At 36.3% G+C, this 23,030-nt stretch overlaps 1 protein-coding gene across 3 annotated transcripts in view; it reads left to right on the top strand.

Moving 5' to 3' along the window:
• CHRM3 (cholinergic receptor muscarinic 3) overlaps positions 1 to 23,030 on the top strand; it is a 257,417-nt gene that overhangs the window by 133,902 nt on the left and 100,485 nt on the right. For all 3 annotated transcript variants that reach the window (XM_050315590.1, XM_050315591.1, XM_050315592.1), the window contains one exon: positions 5,675 to 5,777. In XM_050315590.1, the coding sequence (XP_050171547.1) occupies positions 5,675 to 5,777 (103 nt within the window). The remainder of the gene's footprint in view (positions 1 to 5,674; positions 5,778 to 23,030) is intronic.

Below are 23,030 nucleotides of genomic sequence, written 5' to 3'. Positions count from 1 at the left end.
TCAGGATTCATCAAAACAGATGTAATGGGTGGTGGACATGAGATACTCCTGAAGCTTACTTCATCTCATCCTAGGGCCGGCAATGAAAATACATCAGCACTGTTGACTGGTCCTTTGGCGTGGCTCACTTTTCCTGTGTTGGCTGTGCAGAGTCTATAGAGCTTGGGGGTAGATGCCTGTAACTGCAAAGATATCTAAAGTTCAGTGGGATGATTCCTAAACTGTTAATGCCAATAACTGTATACCAAATACTGAGTTTCCTGGTTCGGTCTGTTTAACCATTTTTATCTTCTAGTGTCATGTTAAATTATACATGACATTTAAAAACCTTAGCGTAAAAAAAAAAACAACTTTGTGTCAGAGATGCTAGAAGTCACGCATCAGTAAGCACCTGAAGGAATAAAAACCTGAGAGATTCTAATCACGTCTCAAATTTTAAAAAGGTTTTGTTGTTATGTATCAGATACATAGAGAATTGAATAAGTATTGAAGAGCAGTTAGATAGAAGAACTCTCCTTTTTTTTCCTGATGTTTTCTTTTTTTCCTAACAGCTTGTTGTACTAATTAATTCAGACCCTGTTGTGCACTTAAGAGATGCTTTCTGTGTGAACTGAACTGAGTTGAACACCTTTATGCTGAGCAGATCTGAGTATTTCGATAGCAGCCACTCAACTTTGCCACTAAAACACTGAAGTCACTATTGGAGGGTGAAACAAATGTGATTTGTCTAGACTGAACAATTTTTGAGCTATGAGAGTACCAAACTAAAATTATACCTGAAATGTTAGAATTTTGTTTTACCATATTTCTTCAAAATTCAAAACAAAATGAAGGCTTCTACTTATTCAGCACCAAAAACTGATGGTTGGCTAAGTCGGCACTATGAATTGATATCTCTTCACCAAGAATATTGTCTTAATTCAGGACATTAATCATTAATTTTTACTTCTGTTAAACTGAATGAAAGGGGCATACAATTATTGTTTTCAGTCACCCTGAAAAAATAAAAGTTTACAAATTGAACAAACTTGTGTGGTATTAAATTTGTCCCAGCAAAGAACTCTATTTTGAGCTAGATGTTGTATGTTTTCCTGTCATATCAGTGGAGAGGTACTTTTCTAGTGTATAAACATTGCAGTTGCAATCTCTTACCATATACCTTTTATCTTGTCTTGGTCCAGAATGATCCTAAGGTCTTTCTAATGACATCCAGGGAAAGAAGTGCAAGGCAGACACACTTCTCCCAGCTTACATACTTTTAATGTCTGAAGTTTAAGAATCAAAATATTTTCTACCATTTAAGGTCCATTGGAAATAGAAGCCGCAGAGCTGATATTGTAATGTGCCTTTTTAATGATTTTTTTAGTCATCATATTCATTAAACTATTAAAGCAGCTTTTATCTATGTAGCTACATCTATATGCATTTTTGAATATGACAAATGTGATGTGTAGTAGTGTTGATTACAGCAAGAAAATACAAACTAAATATGTAACTAAGTCAAAATTTTGAGACCTTTTTTCCTTCCAATAAGGCAAAAATTTCATGAAGTTCATTTTAAAGAAAACAACCCATATGATCACCTTTATCTCTTGATACACACTCAGGTGAAATTCCTACCTTATTATGTATGAAGTTTTGTCAGTCTGTGAATTTTATTTCTTATAGTGAGGAACCTAATTCCTGTGAAACACAGGAACTCATTTTCTCAGTGCAGAATCAATGTATGCAGATTTGTCTTCTCAAGTAAGCAGAACAGAAATTACTGTATCCAGAATTTTACTTTCCACAAAAGTAGCTCTCCTATTTAAAGGCCTTTTTTGACACTCAAGTCTTGAGTTTTTATCAAAAATAAATAAAAAACTAAAGGCAGCACAAAAGTGTTCTTGTTTTAAATAGGGATTCTTATGAATATAGGAGAGGAACCATGCAATTCATACAGTGTGATGAAACACTGAGAACCTGGAACACTGAGCACCTGCCTGTCCAGACAGCAGCATCTTTTAAGGTATTATAATCACAGATGTATTTCTGGTACCACAAATTTCAGTTCCCTGCTCTTCATAGTGTGTCCACATACCTAACTCAAATTCCTTGGTTTTGTTGCCCCCAAACCACACCCAAGCTAAAATCCTGCTAGGACCAGTCTCACAGTTTTATAACACAGATTGAGTACCAATGCCTAGAAGCACCCCTCAAATTAAATTTTCCAGCACAGACGTAGTAATTGAGGTCGGGGGTGGCTGATGTTTCCTTAAACAGGTCAAGAATTCATGCTGATAACTGAGGTGGTGTTTGGGGGGTTGTTGGCACGGTTGCTGCAAATGGAACTTGATGTTCTGCACTGTTCAAACTGAATTATCAACTGGTTTTGATTACAGTTCATAAAGAGTAGAGTTTATTAGCTTTGAAGCTGAATATACAAACAGCACAAGCTTATATGAAGCGACTTAGTGTGTCATAAATTAAGGCAATGAATTCCAAAGCTCTGAGTCAGAACCTGCATTGTTAGGGGACTAAAACTGGATTATTGATATTAATGGCATAAAATTAAAATATGGTAGAAAATTACGAGGAAGAAATTTTTTTATTAATAATAGCTTAAAAAGATAATCCAATAATTAATTAGTTTATTGCTAAATAAAATCATAACTTGATGAGAGGGAAATTATTAAAATTCCTTTTTAGTTGTCAGAAACTGCAATTCTTCAACTAAAAGGAGGCTGAAGTAGCTAAAAAGAGGCTTCTCTTTTCAATTGTTTTGCAGTCTTAAAAGTATACAAGTGACTTAGCTGACTTTGATAAAGAAGCGTACTTCTTTAAATGATTTTTCTGCCCTGATAATGTAAATGACAAATGCTTTTCAACATTCCTACTTTCTGTATAAAAAGTAATGGAACAATTAATTTTTAAAGAGTTTAAGTGTTTTTAAGTGTACTTCTCATTGTTGTTTCATGTTGTTGATGGTATGTAAACATTCCACTAAGGACCTTTAGGGACAAACAAAAATTGGTACATGCTGTTCAAATTGTAGTTTTACTACATGAGTGAGTTACTAGGGTGTAGATTCAGTGCTGCATCACTGGAGTGAGGTACTAAAATCAGGACTGCTGTTTTGAAAAGTCTGGAACCATCCTTCCTGAGCCAAAAGATTGAGCTCTGCCACCAAAGGCTCCGTGATGTCCTTACAGAGGTTCTGCATCACTTTTCAGAGTAAAAACCCTTTCCAGGTGGGAGGCAGTTAAATGATACACATGAACTCCCTGGCTGCTCCTTGCTTATTTCTGAGAGTTTTGCTTTCTTTGCACAGTGACCCTCAGTGCAGGCACGTTTCCTTGTGCTGAGCTCCCTGTGTATTCCTTGTCTAGGAGCAGTGGCAGGAACAGAGGCTTAGAGTAGTAGTGTAATGGCTAGGCTAAGAAATGCCTAGGAAAAGAAATGTTTCAGGAAGTGGGTTTGGATCTAAACCATAGATCTGGGCTGAGAGAGTATCAAAGGCTGTTCCTATGAAAGGGTTTGCCACACTGGCACATCCAGGTTCCTTCTAATTAAGAATTGCTTGGCATTGTTTGTAAGGCAAAAAATACATATTCTGGCCATATTTAATGTGATTTGCTTCCTTTTCTTTCATTCATTCAGATCTGGCCTCTCCTGTTCTTTTGCTTTGGGGTGTTCAGATTCACTTCCACTCTACTGTGTTGCATTTCCTGACTGTGCATGGATAGTGGAGGGAATGGCTGTCTTCCAGGGGAGTGTTTCACCAGAGGAGGGAGAGACCTTTGTGGTCAATGGTATATCAGAGCTATGTTAGAAGTGCTGCGTTAGTGTGCATGGATAATAAATGTGTAATTTCGTTTATTCTGAAAATTAACTGGAATATAGTCTTAGCATTGTTTGTTAATAATCTGAACCTTGCTGTTGTTGTTTTGGAGTTTTTGTTGGTTTTTTGTTTGTTTGCTTTTTTGTCTCCTGAGAAACTGAACATCTAGCAAAGCCAGTGTGTTCCTTCTCTGGTCTGCTGCCTCCTTTTTATAACACCTGGGAGTAAAATCCCTTGGTATTCTGGTAAAGGCTAAGACACTGAGCAAACATGTGGAACATCTTGATTCAGATTCACTATTCCATGTTATTTAAAGGGGTCTTGAAGCCTTAGGCTGCAATGGCGTGTAATAAATGAGATAATAATGGCACATGGTTCTACTATATATAGTATATATACTATTATAGAAAATATAATTATATATTTTATGTATTTAAAAATAAATATAAATTTTAATTTAGTATACATAGACTATGATATTGTAAGTAATTATATAAATATGATACACATATATGACTTATAACATAATGGAATACAGTGGTGCAAGGCTTGATATGCAAGCAGGTAACCCCAGACACCAGGCTGTGGCTAAAATTGTAAAGAAAATTTATTTTAAAAGTCAAGAACATTGCAATATGTATCTGAATGATACATGTGCTTTATGGCCTGCCTGGGCCTCCCAGGCAGGAGCCTCCAGGCAGGTCTGTGAGAATTTTATCACTTGTAGCAAGGCAGTTACCTCTCAGCAGACAGGTAAAGAGAACATACACAGCATCCTGCACAGGAACAAATTCCTTCCCACATTAAAGTTTTTCCCTGGCAGCAAAAGTTTCCTTGAACCAGTGCTAAGCTCTCCCTCCTCTCTATTTCTTCCAAAGGTCTTCTGCTCATACAGGTCAGTAGTTAATCCTTCTCCTACACTTCTGACTTCAGAAATTTACAACTTCTGCAGAGGAAAGTGCGTTGTTCACATTTTAATTATTAATATTTCTGCTTCCTCTGTCAACTTTTGAAAGCATCAGTGTATTTAATGCAGCTGATACTATAATGTGTGGAGTATATTAAGAGTTTTATTTTTCTAGCTCTCTACATTTTTACATGAAATACAGTATTTCAAACCAACTTTATAAATTGGTTAGCTTGAAAGACTGAATAATTTGGGGAAGAAAAAGAGACTCCAGTTCTTAATTCTGCCCCTGTGTCAAGCTACTCCTTGGTCTGAATGAGCTCAGCATCCCATCTCCCTCTGTACCTAGAGGTGGCAATTTCCGACACAAGCAGGAAAATGTTGCTTTGCTACTCAGCTGGAGATTTATAATAATAATCTCCCCAGGAAAGTGGTGGATTACCCAATATTGGACACTTTTAAGATTTGGCTGGACAATTTGCTGGGCCATCTTGTCAAGACTGTGTTTTTGCCAAGAAAGGTTCAACCTGTATTCATTGATTCTATGATTATCTGAGCTGTCTTGGAGAAACTGTTTCCTTCACTCCAGTTTGGTTACTGGGTTTGAAAAAAATCATCTGAAAATACTATGACTGTACATAGGTTTTTGGAGGTAAGTGTGAGCATCCCAAAGGCTTATCAGATCAGTACCATCTTATTACCACTGCTTCAGATCTCTGTGTCATAAATGCGTGCTTGAGTTTTACTTTCAACTAGGTCTCTCATATTAAAAAAAAAAAAAAAATAAAACAAAAAAGAAAAAGAAAAAAATTATTTAACAATAGAAAGTATTAATAGCTTTTGTCATCTCTTGCTCCAAAGGAGGCCTTTTAGCTCATGTATCTGTACCTCCCCCATTTTTCTGTAATCTATTTTAATAATTGTTCTGTCTTTTGTTTTGTTCACAGCCTACATGCTGACGCACTACCAGTTTTGTTTCCAAAAGAGGAGTTCACAGAATTACATAGTGTTTGATCCAACTAGCCGCTCTGATGATCCTCACTGGACCATGTAGGTAAAATTCAAAAAACCCTTCACACTGTATCTTTGAGAGTGTTCAGCATGTCGGTAAACAGCAGATTTTTGGCAAGAGTGCTTACTTTGTGGAGTCAGGGTCTTTTGGAATTTATAGACTATAGTATAATTTATTAAGGTCCTGCAACTTGTGATGCATTGTCAATAGATGCGTAAAAGTAGACTGTCATATGTCACAATGTGTTTGGTCTTCTTGCTACATCTTTTTTAAGTAGTTGTGGGTGCTGGCAACACTGTGATGCTTATCATTCCTGTAGTCATACATGAGGTAACTTTAGTAGCAGCTGCAGTGGTGAAAATTTCAGCTTAGGCACAAAACCCAGCAGGGAAATGGATAAGCAGCTGTTGAAGCTTGAGTTTCATGTTATTGCAGCCACACAGGTAGCAGAATAAAAGCTAGCCACATAAGAGCTAGGCTGAACAGGTTTACATGCATGAACCTCTGTGTTTGTCTTAAGAAGAGTAGATGAGTACCATGGTACTGCTAGTCAGGAAAACAATGCCTTTAGGTTATTTCTGTTGCTTACCTTGAGCTTCTGCACAATCCTTCAAGTTTTCTATGAGTTTCAGACAAAATAAAAAAATGCAGCCAATATTTCACCTCCAGGATTTCCCTGCAGAATGATTCAGTCTTGCTATAGAAGAGGTGGGAATCCAACAATTTAAATTCAATTTCTCAAAAAGTGTGTTTTTCCTTTTTGTTTTGATATTCTAGCTGCATTTACTTTCATCAAGTTTCCTTCCTCTGAGCTAGAAGACCTAGGCAAAGAACTAAATTGTTCTGATTAAATTGCCAGCATTATTATTTCTTGACTGCTTTCTCCCTCGTCTGCTATGCTGTTTTATGTCTCAATTGCAGTGGCATTTAAAATAATTTACATAAATTGGGTAGCTGCAGCGTTTATGTCTACATTATAGATGGTGTTTCTTTTACATTCCTTACACAGTCTGTCAAAGTTCCACCTTGGTTTGCATTTCTAATTTTGTGGACATGAACTGTAAATTTGGATTTGTGGCAGTAGTTTAGATGGCCTGTATTTACACATGCTAGCACACTCTCTTTACATGGAAAACAGCTCTTCTTGCATACTTGTTTTAGAGACCTTGACACTGACAGTTTATTGTGATTGTTTCTGGAGTTTCTTGAGATTTCAGTCACTCAGTTGTGTCTGGAGAAAGCTTCTAGCCAAGGTATCTCAGGAAAGCATTTTGAGAGCATACTGGCTGAATTGTATGGCTTCAGTTTAACAAGTGTCTCAGATGAATCCTGAAACAGTGCTTACTTCTGCTTTTGTAGCTCAAAATTATGATATGGTATATTTGCACACTGATACACTGTTGGCTGTGTTCAGTTGCAGTTGATTTTACCTTTCATGTTGTGTTGATCATATTCTAGCTTGAATTAGATGTTTTTTCAAGTATTGTGTGTAAAGTAAAAGGTTGTGGATTTGGGCCTTTTTTTTTTTTTTTTTTAGATGGCAGCATTTCTATGAGTAAAATACTGAAAACCACTAATTTACTGGTTTGGTGCTTAAATTTAAATTTTCATAATTCATAAGTAGGTTTCTATCTCCGGCTTGGAGAAGAGATTCATATTCTCTGTTGTAAGTATCCAAAATCTTTCCCAATTGTAACTGATGGGGAGGAAAGCAGTCCCAAAATATATTTATTATGCTGGAGAGGGTATCGTGTCTAAGAAGAATGCCTTAGTAGATATCAGTGGCAGAACTATTCCTCTGCAGGAAATTTTTTAATTAATGCCAAATGAGTACCCCAAAGGAACTGGAATTGAATTGTATTCAGTTTTAGTCTGAAAGGAAAGTAAAAATGAAAATACCTAAATTCATATAATTAACTTCTGCAAATTTTGTTAGAGTCCACATCTCTCTTCCTGTGTAAACACTTATAATTTGTCACTTAGACACTGATGTGACAATGAGGAAACTGTAAGCAAAAAATAAAGTCTTAAAGCACCAACTCATATAATCCATTTTCAGAAAAGACGTAGATTAATATCTGATGTTTGTTTTTTTCCTGATAATAAATTAATGGCATCAAAGCCATTCACGCAAACAAATATAATGCTTTGCTTTAGATTTACACCACCCTGTCATGCTATCTCTTAAGGGATTACAGCTATAAAGAAGTAATAGAATAATGTTCTTTATTACCTACAAATGTGCAGTGCGTTAAACAGAATTTGTCAGTTCATCTGAACATCTTACATTCATCAAGAAAAACAGCATTGTCTTGCTTAGCGAAGCTATATTAGCTAGACTGGGTTGTCAGAGTCTTAAAGTCTTGCCTCAAATGCAAGGATGATGGTCACTATGACATATCTTTTTCATTTAATGCAAGTAATGTCTGTGCTTCAGTAGCTTTTAGCAAAGTATAGATGTTTGCAAAGGTGGTGGTACAGCTTGGCTCTGTAGTATAGATATAAGATTGTTTAAAAACAAGCCCAATGTGTTAGAACTAATTAATATTTGTTTCGTGTAGCCATAAATTTGATTATAAATATTTTAATGGATTTAAATATCTACCTGAAATGTTCTGTTATTGATAAAATCTACCAACTCCATCAGAAGTTTAACTCCAGAGCACTGATCTTTTTTTTATAGTTACACAGAAATATTATCCCTCGAAAAATGGTTCAAGTTCTTAATCTAAAGCTAGTGAGAACTTGTATTTTAATTTATTTATCTATTTATTTATTTATCTATTTATTTATTTATAGGCTGTGGTAGTAGGCTAGATCACAAGAATAGCTTTTTTTTATATAAAAGAAAGAAAGAAACAATTCAAACCACTTGTAATTTGCTCCTACAGCTGTCATGAATTCATGTTGTAAGCAGCTGCACAGTCAGCCAAATCTTACACTGCTTACTTGCCTGGTCCCTTTGAAGTGACTTGGTGTGACGTTATTTCAGGAGAAGCATCACAGCTTAGACTATTGTGTATCTATGGCTGGCGTGTTGAGCTCATGGTTTATCCAGGAGAATAAACCTCCTATTTTGCTTTAAAAGGATGATTAATGGCCAAAATTAATTTTCTAGAGGCAGTTTCCTCTTTATATCTAGTTATTTAACCAACTCTATGCAGTAGCTATTGAAGGTGAGGAGAGCACACGGACTGGGGTTCCATTTATTCATTCATAGTTGTGGCAATTTTAATTGCTTGGAGGAGAAAAGGTGACACAAACTAGGCACTTATAATTTCCATCATGAAAGAAAGTGTACTTTTTATACTAGAATTAAATTTTAAAGGATTTATTATTTAAATGAAAGATGAAAATATTTATGTATTTAAATTTAAGTATACAAAATATAATTACTCCCAGCTGAAACTCCCTCTAGAGTATAGTGTAAACAATTATTCTTTCATTATGTGCGTTAAAAAGTCAAGTGAAGTGATTATGGCTGAGTTCCATTCCCTCTGAAAAAACATAACGTTTATCAACAAAGATTTTTCAATAACTTCTTTCAGAGGAAGGACTATTGCTTTTCAGAACAACAAATTTCTATTTCCTCTGGCATTTTAAAAAATCTTGGGTTTTCTTGTCACGCACTTCACCAGACAGATCATGTTTAACTTGTGAGGGCTGACTAGTTTGCAGCTGTAGGTGGTATGTGAGATACAGACTTCAGGAAGAGCATGATTTCCATAACCACTTCAAAGGAAATACATTATAAATAAAGTACATTTCTCTGGGGGCTTACGAAACCATTCTGTTTATAATTTAAATTACATTAAGCTAAATAAAATAGTACAACAAAACCCTCAAGAGAAAAATACTTCATTTAAGTTTGAACATTACATTACTTCCATTAATTGGAAGTATTTTACTCTCTCTCTAATAGTTTATTTTTCACTGAATGTATATAATTAAAAGTATTGTCATTACAACAGCAATTCTTTCCCTTTTGTATTCCAAGCTCTTCTGTTCAGTAGATCATTATAGTTTTATTTGTCTGTGTTCCTTCATTTCTCACGGCTTTATTACGGGTGACTAACCCTCTGAGCATCAGGTTGTGACAGAAGATGTCATGACATCGCTGTGTCACGCATGTGCAAATTTATCTGGAACTGAGTCTCTCAACCAGCCTGAAGTTTTGTGTCAAAACAGTGGAGAGAGTGAAGCTTTCTTCTGTTGGAATATTTTTTAGAGTCTGCTCATCCAAGCTATGCTGCTTGCTTCTTCCAGAGCGCTTGCAGGCATAACTTGAGCACGGGCTTGCAACACAAGCAACAGAATCCATTAGTCTCCCTACTCTGTAAAGGCAACTTGGAGTCAGAGGGGGAACCCAATAGATGTGAATATAATATGTCTTCTGGGAGAGGATGACTAAGAAAGTCTTGGAAAACCTCAACGAACTATCTAATTGTAAGAGTGTTTTATTCCACCTTCCTTTTTCACCCTGTGACAAGAGACCATACAGGCTGAACCAAATCATGCTATCATTCCTGACAGCATGGAGGGCAGTCAATCTGCAGTGCCAAGCTCCTCTAATATTGACCGCTTTGCAATATGTGTTTCTGTAGAAATAGTCTAAGCACATCTAAGCTTACAGAAGCTAAAACAGGTTGCATAATAAAAGCAGTCCAGTCCGCCACACAATACTTATTCCCACTATAGTGTCGACTTTAAACCAGCCACTAACTTTAAATTAATCTCAATTTAAGGTCTAAAGCATGCTTTTTTTCATATAAATAAATTTCAAGTGATTAAAAATATTTTTATGTGGAAAAATAAATCTTTGGAGCTAAATAATAATAAAAAAAACCCACACACACCCATGCACATATTTTTCCTTAATTTGTAAAATGTTTGGATTTTTTAAAGAGGACTTTTAAAAAACAATAGTAATTAAAAATTTTGCTGGATTGAATAAAAACTTTGATGACCTGAGAGTTTCATGTTAGACTGAGTACCTCTTGAGGAAAAAAGATTCTACAAAATGCTAAAGTTTAGACATGTTTTGTATTAACTCAGAACCTAAAAGTTTTATGGAAAAAAAATAAGGAGACTTAGTTACAGAAGTTTAAAGAAATAATTTCTTCAGTATATTTTTCTGAGATTTTTCATTAATATTTAAATAAGGTTACAGATTCATAATATATCCTAAAGAAGTATTTCTTTCTCATTTCTACTTTATAAGATTTTTTTCCTCCAATATTATTTGTGTTTTAAAACTAATTTTTGTTCCTATTCTAGATGGTGGGCAAGTGATTAAATAATAGAGGTAATGAACTCTGTAATGAAATACTGAATTTACTGGACTGTGGCAAATAGGTATTGTCCTTAATTTTTCTGTACTGTTTTTAACTTTCTGGTGGATGAAAAGGTGAATATGAGCCAGCAATGTGCACTTGCAGCCCAGAAGACCAATTGTATCCTGGGCTGCATCAAAAGCAGCATGGCCAGCAGGTCAAGGGAAGTGATTTTGTCTCTCTACTTCACTTGTGAGACTCCACCTGGAGTGCTGCATCCAACTCTGGGGACTTCAGTACAGGGAAGATACGAACCTGAAAAGAATCGGAGAGCTATAGCACCACTGCTATGGGGAAAGGCTGAGAGACGTGGGGTTGTTCTGGCTGAAGAAGACTCCAGGGAGGCATTGCAGCCTTTTAGTACTTAAAGGGGACCTACAAGAAAGATGGGGACAGACTTTTTAGTAGGGCCTTGCAGTAGGAGAGGGGATAATGTTTTTAAACTGAAAGAGGGTAGATTCAAACTAGATATAAGGAATAATATTTTTACAATGAAGGTGGTGAAACAGTGGAACATGTTCCTAGAGAAGAGATGGATGCCCCATCCCTGGACTCTCAGCAACTTGACCCTGCTGATTTCAGGGAATGTTGGACTAGATTATTTTGCAGGACCTCAAACTGTTCTATGGTTCTGTGAATATTATTCTAAAATAATTTTCATTAGACAATTAAATTACACCATGATTGCTCTTTTCCATTCTTGTCTCCTATACCTTTCCACCAACTTTGAAGTTAACAGATAATAATTTTATGATTTTATTAAATGTATATGCACATATCGCTACATATTAAGTTTGAGTCTTTGGTTGGGAGGGATTGTGATAGGATGAACAAAAAGGTAGTTGCTCATTAAAGATCTGAAACTGTTGTTCAGTGAAAGTTCACCTTTCTGTAGGTAAATGTATGTTTGTATCTCCAATCAACTAAGATGCTAATATGGTTCAGGTCCTACTCTTAGGGTTGATTGCCTGATCATAACAAACAAAGAAAAGTCCATGGAGAAATTGAGGCTGGTGGCAAACACTGGAGACATGGATAGCATTCCTTTCAACCTTTCCCTAGCTTTTATTACAGCTGTGTCCCCCTCGCATTGCCAGCTCCTCTCCAGATCCACGGTGCATGAGGTGACGTAAAGTTCTCTTTGTAAACCTTCATGTGCAAGGACTTAGGAGGAACTTCTAGTCATTATAGTAGTAATGCAACATTAGGATTTTGCTGAAATGTCTGTATGTTGTTGCATAGAGGTGCACAGCTAAAGCTGTGAGGTAACTGAAGTTCCTTTAATGAGGAACTGCAAGGCTTTGAAATGAGACTTTGTTTGGAATTAGCAAATTTTTCCATTTGACTAGTTGTGTATTTAATCTGTTTTCATATGTACACAGCTGCCACCCAGACATGCTCTGAATGACAGCAAGGCAGTAGATTGACAAGTTTTATTCAGAATATGTCATAGGAGAACACAGTTCAAAGTTCACTGACTCTGTTGTTTCATTGCAATTTAAAGTAAAATCAGCTTTCAAAGGAATAGTGGGAAGGAAAATATTTTAATTCCAAAACATCCAGAATTTTCATTACAAGATATTTTCAACCTTCTGTGCATATAATAACACCTTTCCTGGTATGTTTTTCCGGTTACGTTGCTCTTACCAACAATCTCATCTCATACTTGTGCCTTTCATATTGTCTCTCATGATGTTATAGCACTGTCTTGAAACATTCCCTTAAATCATACTTTTTTTTTAACCATTATTTTGAATACTGTGGTGAGCAATCAAAAATGAAAGAATACAATATTAAAGTTAGATGTGCTTCAGGATATGTTAAGTTGCTTAAATGCTTAACGATGTAATGTAGAACATAAAACATTTATATAGATGTTAACCATTTCTTTTACTTATTTATCCTGTCAGTTTTCTGGGCAATGTATTGTGTCTGATGTGTTGGTGGTTTCTATCAAAATACAAATAATAGCAGATGTCATATTGGAAGTATCAGTCCAGCTGCAGTTAGTAATCAACGCTGCCTTAAAGCAGAGAATGTAAGAGGAAAGGAAACGGCCCATACAAAGAAGCTGCATTTGTAGTGTTGCCCTGGGATTTTTCTGAAGCTTTTTTCCATTGTAGACATCAGAAGAATAAGGGGTTATAAAACTTAACTTTATACTCAGTTCTTGGGCACAGTGCATCATTCATGCATGAAAGCTAGAGAGGTTCACATTCAGCTCTAGCAAGATGGTCATTACTCATCTGCCTGGTGCTGGGGTGAATTACAAAGCTTATGTCTCATGCCAATGCATATCTTCTGAAAAATGCCTGAATTGTATTGGGATACTCTTGCAGAAATGATCATACCCTAAGGTATAGTGATTCTCAACATTGGCCACTGTATTTATCTAAATCTAAAAGTTATTTTCATATTAAAAAAAAAAAAATTCCTCAATGTTCAAAATGTTTTAAAATCTCAAGTTTGTTTAGTGAGGTTTTGAATAGGTGACTGACTGAAGCTCACTGTTTCAGAACAAATTACACAGGTGCTAACTTAGGCTTACAGCATGTACGGATACATTAGGCATGAGAGAAGAGTTAGAGACTCATGTTCACTGCAACCTATAACTACTTTGTTGGAGATCTCATAAAACTTACCTTATTGACTAATAGAAAAGAAGAAATTGATAGTATACCTCTACATTTTTTTGTTTTAGAAGATGTTCTATCTCCTATATTAATTTCTATTAACAGATTGACTATGTTGGCAGATTGACACTAAGGAACAGAGCTTAGGGATGATTGTGTCCTAGGTGGAAAAGAATTGATTACTATGATTCTTCAATTTAATTTTTTTTTTAAAATAGTAAATTAAATGATTAATTAAATAAAATAATTTGTTTTGTTACTTTGATGATTATCTTAAAATGAAGTGAAAAGTATGTTCAACAACAGCACAGCAAATTTGCAGTGTCACAGTGTGGCTGAGGAGATGCCCAAGACAAGGTATTGCAGCACTTGGGAAAGATCAATAGAGACATTGCAGAATGGAGAGCGTAGTTTTCTGTGGCGTGGTGAGAAGGACTTGGACTCAGTAACCCAAATGCCTTCTGCTTCTATTTGTAAATGACCATTGGCCAAACCATTTTCAATATTTATTTCAGTTTGTCTTTTTTCTCACTTTTTTGGTATTTGTCTCATAGATTTTTTTTCTGCTGCTTTGTGACTTCTATGGGGTCTGACGAGCAGGGCCACAAAGTCTTGTGTGTAATCATTGACTGTTCCCTATATGGAATTGCTGGGTGACAGAACTTCAGGCAAAACAGCTTTCAAGAGAGAAATTCTCAACCTGATTTCTGATTTTCAGATGAGCTTTAGGCACTACTCCTGTGCCACTTCATCTAAAGTTATTGGAGCCCTGGTGTGACTCTGCAAAGGGATTTGAATATCTGGAGTTTCAGGTGGGCTGAAAAACCTGTACTGGGATGCTTATTGGCTGGCATTTACTACCTGGACTGACTTGTAAAATAAAACTTGTGAAGCACCTTTTTGACATAAAATTTGTCAGCGACATTTGTAATAAATGAATATAGTGTCTATCTTCAAAAGTACTGAGCCAGATCTTCAGGCTGTGTTGCTCTGAATAATTTTATAAGTATATCTTCTTCCCTTCTGAAAGATTAGCAGACATTAAATTCTTAATAAGAACTTGGTGTACTTAATGGTCCCTGAGGAAAGAAGCACCAGGTGTTTCATGTCGGTCTTTTTTTTTTTTATTCATGTGTCGAACACCAAGCTGTAGTTTGGCTGTGATATACTATATTGTTTTATTTCTCTCTCCACGGGAAATAAGTTGCACTGTATACCAAACTACTCCCTAGTGCTTCCTAGGGAGATGATATGGACTTTTCAGTTTTTCGTCTTTTTTTTGTGCAAACCAGTGTCTCTTTGATGAACTGCGTTTCTACTTTCCTGACAGGAATCCATATCTAGGATTCCTTTTCCTCTAAATAGTACCCAAGATTTCCAATTATTATTATACATTATCTTCGTGCATCTTTTTTTTTTTGAACTGTTTGGATTATATGCCAAAAACCCAGTTAGGATTAGGAAAGATTTAAAGTACTGGCAAATTGATTTTCTTATTACTCCATTTATTTAATTGGAAAAAACTCAGAAACCTAAGGACTACCAACTCATAGATCCCTTTTTCTCTGTAACCAACATTTTGAATTAACAGGGGTTCTATTGGCATTTTTTGGTTATTTGTAATTGCTGAAGAAGCCTTTGAAACTGTACCAAGTATCTACCAAAATATACAGGATTGTGTAATGAATTAGATGTCATTAAATACTTAAGTTAGGTCCCTAGTGCACACATGTACAATCATTACTACTTGTAATAAGTATTAACAGTTTTAGCTCTAAAAATTTAAGCTTAAGCTCTGTAGTAGGCACTGTCATTAATTTGCTCATAATTTCTCAGTACACATAGGGATTTGTTGGAGAGGATCGGTAGTTACTGGGGTATTTGTCAAGGTTTCTTACTCTTTTTAAGGATAGTTTTAAATTTTATTTCAATGATTTCAGTGAATCTGGTTAGCTTTTTGAAATTCAAAGAAATTAAAAGAGTACATCTTGAGCAGTGAAGAAATGCCTGTATTCTTTTGGGCCCTGATTCTGCTAATGCTGCCTGTGGAATAGAACAATGCTATAGGAGAATGTCTGTTATATTAAAATAAAGAATCAAGGAAATAAAGCTTCAAACTTTCAAGACAAGAAGGTAGGGAGCTGTCTGTAGAAGAGGTATATATTTAGAAAAATTATTTCAATGCTAGGACTTGTCTCTAAGGGAATAAAAAGACGAAAAAGATGTATTTAACAACAGTTGGAGGAAATAGGGTTTGATCTTTTGAAAGTCCTGTGGAGGACCCCTATATGCTAAGCTACACAGAATTTAATCTACCTCTGAAAGATGAAAGGATGAGGTGAGCCAGCCAGAATTTAAGCCTCTGCTTCCAGGGAGTCTAGGTTTTTCTACCTTAGTGATTAGATCTCAAAGGTACTTTCTCTGGTATAAATCCCTCCTAATTGATTAAAAGAATTGTATACAAACTGACTGTATCTCCATGAGGTAGTAGGGAGCTTCCATTATTTCAGTGCAGCGACCAAGAGGATTGAAAGTCAGGTGTTTGAGAAAACCATAGATTATTCTTGGTTGGTTTCTTCTTGCTCAGTCCTCTTTCATTTAGGATACTTGTTGCATAAAAAGATAACACATCTTTGATTTTCCAGTTCAGTTTCTGGTATAAAGATTCCAAAACGTAGGGATTTATGTTTCTTATATATCAGATGTAGAAAATTTCCTGAAGATTAAACAAAAGGGATTCCTTTCTTTGTCTATCTATTTATGTATACATGCATTTGTTTATTTTTTTACATTTGCTATCATAGCTAAAAGTTTAAAACCAGTGGAATTCTGTTGTTCCACTTGTGTGAAGCTTGAATCAGCATATGATAATGGAAATACAGAAAAGCAGATGACTTTTCTTGATCTGCTAATTAACTCAATAGTTTAAAAAGGCTGAACTTGCTGTTGAGAATTTTAAATATAAAAGCAGTATAGGGTGGGTTTTTTCAAATTTAATAGTATCATATAGACCTAATATGAATGAAAATTTTTTTTCCTTGAAATTTATGATTCAGCATAATGGCACATTTTCATTTTAGGATAGTCTATGCATTCTCTATCATCAAAACCTGACTTTTTAAGTTCAACATAAATATATCAAATGTGTTTTTTTCATTTTTTCATCAATTTTTTTTTCCACTTATTTTTTTTCGTTCTGAAAGCGTCTTTTAGAGCTTAAACTTTTGAGGAGAAGTTTTAGACTATTTTTTTAGAATGAAATAACATATTTTTGACAGTTGCCTGACCAAGAATAGCAAACCAAGTTGTAAGTGAGGATTGGGTCAGAGAGGAGATGCACAGGATTTCTGAGCTTTGTGCCAGTGGCAGGGGATGTGAGCCCAGGATCTTTCTGCCCCATTTACAGAGAGCTGAGAAGCAGCAACAGTATTGCACTGGGAAAAGCTGTGCATTATTTCACTTCTCACTTCTCTGCAGAAGTATGAAAATTGAGGTGGTTGGGATGGTCCACTGTATCTATTTTTCATCAGAAGAAAACAAGCACAATCCACGATTTTTATATGTACAAACACATGTCTTGAAAAAATATCTCCCTCTGCCTGACAGTGACCAAATGGGCCTATATGCATGTCTCACAGATGTAATGAACCAAACAAACAGAACATTTATATGATACTGTTAGTCTCAGAATAACACAGGAGACTTTTATCTGCAACTTCTGATAATGACTAGATAGGAAGCATGGATAAACTGTGGGAGATTGCCAGCTCAGATGGGATCTTGGTAGGCAAGGACTTGAGAGCACAGTTGTCTGAGGGCAAGCACAGCAGTCCCGTATCCATAGGTGTAAATGTTGCTATGCCTAGCACTCCACAGAGGGCTGTAACAAGTGGGCTGGAGTGGATACAGTGGATACAGTCTAAACTTCAGTATGAGAAGGGTAACTAATTATCATAGATAATTGGAAGGGAAAAATTCTACAAAACCAACACCATGGATGCATGATCTTTTCAAAGAATGACTTAGAGCAGACTGCATTAGAACAAGCTGGCAGGTTGTACAAGGGATAAGGTTGCTGTAGCACAGAAATTGTGCAGAAGTACAGCTGTCTAATGTCACTATGATTTCATTATTCTAGTTTAATAGTTTAAAAGTGAATTTTGTGTAATGTTCTTCAAAGGCCACTAGAAAAAATCTGTAATAACAATACTGTGCTCAGAGTTCTTCCTGATCTCTGCAGTCAGGATTGGTTGTTCTACATGTATGATTTTTTTATTTTTTTTTTAAATAAACTATTTCCTGTTACAAAGTCTGAAACAGGAAAACAGTAGAACATAACTTGAACCTCTTAATCAGGGGTCATTTGGAGATTTTTCTAAATTTGAATAATGATACACACTCCCATCTAGTAAGCAACAGGGTTTCAAAACACAAATCACTTTGTGTTTTATACTGGACATATTGATTGCTTGCTAGATGCTGTTCTCCATCACTTTTAATGCCGTCCTTCCCATAGCAATAATGTATAATTTTTTGGATGTAAATTGATTAGATATCTTTTATGCAAAGAAACACATGCCAGTATTGTGTTCCATTGCAGAAGGTGTTATCTGAAACGTTCACACTACTAAGGAAGGATAAAAAGTGTTGAGGCAAGACTGTGCTTGTTCTTTGTTTCTGTGGGAATTCATTCCTCATGGTCTGGCTAATTTTTAGGAAACCTTTCTCCACTTCCCATGTAATCAGTATCTCCATAGACATTTCTATTATGCCAAAGCAGTAAAGTCATATGTTTGTAAAAAGGCCAAGTTCCTAAAGGACAACTTGAAATATTGCTCCCAGATGGATCAACCTGAACAATGCATTGTGAAAATGTAATCATGTTTAGGGACCTGCCCATTAAGCGATACTGCCATTAGTGTTTGTGACATTTTTGTTGTGCAGATGAAAATATAATGCAGTATTTTATTCACTATTGCATGCTGTGTAACACTGAAGTCCTATATTTGTTTTGCATGGTGTTTCCCCAGTAAATTTATTTTCCTTCAAAAGCAAAGTTTCTGCCAGCCTGGTCTGTCCCCTCCTGGTCAGTATCAACAGGGACAAGTTAATTTGTCACAGTGGAAGCCGTGGAAAAAATTCAGGAAAATGGTGAGCAAATAGATTAACAATCTGAGCTCGTTTTCTGCTCATAAGCATGCAGGAGGGAGAAACGTGGTTTAAATCCTTGATTTAAAATCAAGGAGAAAATTGCTTGATTTTCACATATGAGCAGGCATCAGAAACCTCCACCCTACTCAAGATTTCTTATGTGTCTAGAAAAACTCACTGATGTACTATAAGTCTACATCAGGCAGAGCATTGGTAGCTGGTCAAGGGCGGGGATTGTCGCACTCTGCTCTGCACTGGGGCAGCCTCACCTTGAATATTGTGTGCAGTTTTGGGCACCACAACGTAAGAAAGGTAGTAAGGTATTCAAGAGCATCCAAAGGAGGATGAAGGGGCCTGAGGGGAAGCCATATGAAAGGCAACTGAGGTCACTTGGTCTGTTCAGCCTCAGGGAGAGGAGACTGAGGGGAGACCTCACTGCGGTCTGCAACTTCCTTGTGAGGGCAAGAAGAGGGGCAGGCACTGATCTCTTCTCTGTGGTGACCAGTGACAGGACCCCAGGGAACGACCTGAAGTTGTGTTAGGGGAAGTTTAGGTTGGATATTAATAATAAATATAAATAATGGCCAGTCTTCACGAGTGAAGATCCGGGGAAGGTCTTTACACCTTCCAGCCTGCGCATTGGATTTTTTAGGTGAGACACAGTGTGCGCGGAACTGAGCCCACCCTTTAATCCTAAGGTTCATCTGCCGAGCTTGGACGGTGGCAGCGAGATCCTTAGGACGTAGGTGGGTTGCCTTTAAGGGCTAACGAGCCCCACCTGCCCGGGAGTGGCCCTGACCGGGAATCGAACCGGGGTCTGGGCAAAGCTTCTTCACCTAGAGTGTGGTTGGGCACTGGAACAGGCTCCCCTGGGAAGTGGTCACAGCACCAAGCCTGCCAGGGTTCAAGAAGCTTTTGGATGATGCCCTCAGGCACGTGGTGTGACTCCTGGGAATGGTCCTGTGCAGGGCTAAGAGCTGGACTCAATAATCCTTGTGGGTCCCTTCCAAATCAGCATATTCTGTGATTCTGTGAAATGCTGTTGCCATTTACTCACTCATAGCCATTAGGAACCCATCCTCCACTAGATTTTAACCTTTGATGAGGTGGTGAGAAAACATAATATTTGTAAAAACAAAGAATTAAACAAAGGATAGTATACATGTGTGTCAGTTCTATTTTTGCTGTTTCTGTTGGAGCAAGGTCAACTTTTAAATAAGAAAAATACTAATTCTAGTTTCACACCCCTTGAAAATGAAAGGGTGTCTAAAAAGTGCCTTCATAAAAGCATCATCAACATGATATTATAGCTGTAGTAGCTTGTGAAGCTGCACAACATATTTATTCAGTCTGCAGGCCAAAACACTATTGCTGTCTCTTAGTCCAGTAGCTTTGAGGATTCAGGTAATCAAAATAAGATCCTTCCATCTTCTATGCTTTCATCTTCCATTCTTTATCAATTGTAGTTGAGGTTCTTTGAACTTACCACCAATCAATTATTATTCATTGCTTACTTACAAGGTCTTCAATTATACCTGTGCTTTTCACAGCTGCTACCAAAGAAATCTTAATATAATGTATTTCAGAGCTAGCAGAGGTTACATACCTTCAAATGCCAGGAATCTGTTATGAAAGATATAGAATTTTTTATTATATGAATTTTATGAATTCTTAGAAAACTTCAGAGAATGTTGAGTCATATGCTACTTCATTTACATACACTATCCTAATTATGTTCAAGAAATGTGTTCTTAGATCTGTATAATGATTTTACCTGCATCCCATTTTATCTTTTGAAAGAATCATTAAAATCACCGGTCTGCTTTATCCCCAGTCTAAGGTGATTTCATTGACCATTTGTGAGGGCTTAGTATGACTCTGTATCCCCAAATTGCTTTGTTTCTGTTTGAGCCATTTTCAGGCTTCTCCCACAGACCAAAGATATTGCACATATGTAAAGTGGCAAACCCGCCACTTTCTGTTACACTACAGAAAAACACTGTCTGCATTTCAAAGTTGAAAACATGTTTTAGCATTTCTTAAATTTTCTATTCCTGATCCAGTTTTTTTCTTTCAACTTTTTACTGTAGCCATGCTTAAATGGATTATCGTGCCCAAATAAAAACCTCTCAAAGGGGACCCTGTATCTGTATACTATGAGGAATCTTATATATGATATCCTACTTCAGCCTATGTTTTCAGCCTTACTTTCCTTCTTTGTGGTTCTGTAAGCCACAGAGAAATATAGTTAATATGACCATTGCTGTCTTATTCACAAGTTATGATTCTGCTTTTTTTTTTTTTAAATCTTATGCACAGTAACCATGTCTAACTTGAATTCTCTGTGTGAGATGGATAAAAAAAAAAAAAGGTAGATGGGATTCAGAAAAACCTGGAATTTATTTTTGGTGGGGGTTTTTTGTGTTTAGTTACTTGGTTGGTTGGTTCTTTTTTTTGTTTTTTTGAGATATCTGTAATATTTTAAATATTGTTGTCCTAATGTTCTAATCCATGAAGAAGTTTGCCTCTGTCCCTTTTTCTGTAATTTTTTTTCTTTTTAATACATATAAAGCTATTTGAAAGGTGTCATCAGATTCTGTATTTTTCTATTCATGTAGAGCTATTCCAGGAAGAAGAGGACAGTACTCTAAAGAGCATATCTCCATTTAACCGAAGTTTAAACTAGTTACACCAGTGTTTAGATTAGCCCCTTACACATACTTTTCTTTCCAGATTAATTTCCTGCATGACTTTCCTCTAGTTTAGATAATAGTTAAATGATGTTTGTAGACCTTCTGATCCATGACTATGACATTTTTTTCCTAAGTAATACATTATGCCAGCATGGAATCAAGGTAGCTGAGCCAAGGACTGATCCAAAGACAGACTGACTTTGGAGGAGTATGGAAAAAAGTGGAGAACTGTTTTGATTTCCTCCTGTGTAGCATAAGCAGATGCTGAAAACATCTATGATCTCATACTCTGAACAACATAACCTCTTCTAGATTTTGCAGAGATTAACAAAACTCAATCATAAATTCTAGGTTTGATACAATTTTTACTCCAGACTCCATAATCCCCAGGTAGAATTAATTTCTTCCTCAAACGTGGTTCCTGCTATTACTGTCCATCCATTTTTGTCTCCTCTTAGCAATGCACATTACCATTTCTTCTTGGTCTGCATGGACATGATTGGCTTGGGTTCTCCTTGCTGTCACTGATCTTGTGACAGAGTAAAAAATATCCAACTTCATGCCTAGTAAGCTAAAACAGTACAGTATATTTTGTGTTCCTGACGAGTAGTTCTGTCATGAGCATGGCTCTTCAGTTTCCTGTAGCAAAGTTGTATTGCTCTTGAATTATTATTAATTATTGTGGGAAAAAATTAGTTATGAATTTTGTGGGTTTTTTTTCCTTAAAGTCCACAATAAAATAAGTAAAAGAATAATCTATAAAATGTCATAAGAGTAAACTCTGAATTTCTGTCTGTAAAGAAGGTGGCAAAACTGGTGAAAGGCTACTGTTATCATTTTACTGTCTCTGAATAATTTTTTGACAAATCTTTCATGGGTTCATGGGAGAGTGATTCTGCCACCTGAAAACATCTTAAGAGGGACATAAACTCTTGCAGCATTGCAAGGTCTGGAAGAAGAGTAAGGTGCAGCATCTACTGGTGCTGCAGAACTACAAAGTACATAAAGCCAGCTTACATTTCCAAGGGCTTCTTTGGACAAGGGGCAGCTTGGTGTTGTTTTTAGCCTTGTTTCTTAGTAGACCATGCAATCAATAATTCCCTGTGGTGCTCTTTGTATGAAGATACTAGTAGGAATGAAAGGTTACCCGGGACAGCAATCATGAGAACCTTGGTGGCAGCACTGGGAGCAAGGGACCACCCCAGAGGTGTCATCCTCTCAATAAATGGTAACTATTACTTTTTTATGATTACAGGTGGCTTTGTTCCTACTTAGGTAAGGAAATCTTTAGATGTCATCTCTGTTTAGAGATTACTTGGTTCCATTTTGCCAAACTTCTTTGTTGACACCATTGATATTTAAAGTAAAGAGAATTGTGTAGGTTGGAAAAGGCCTTTAAGATCATCAAGTCCAACCAGTAACCTAGTACTGCCAAGTCCACCACATTAACCACATTATAAGCCAACACATTAACTGCCAAA

Source organism: Myiozetetes cayanensis, unplaced genomic scaffold (genome assembly GCF_022539395.1).
Source record: "Myiozetetes cayanensis isolate MyiCay16 unplaced genomic scaffold, myiCay2020 scf2-11, whole genome shotgun sequence".
Taxonomy (NCBI): Eukaryota; Metazoa; Chordata; class Aves; order Passeriformes; family Tyrannidae; genus Myiozetetes; species Myiozetetes cayanensis.
The sequence above is the reverse complement of the archived record's forward strand: the minus strand, read 5'-3'. Positions and strand labels throughout refer to the sequence as shown.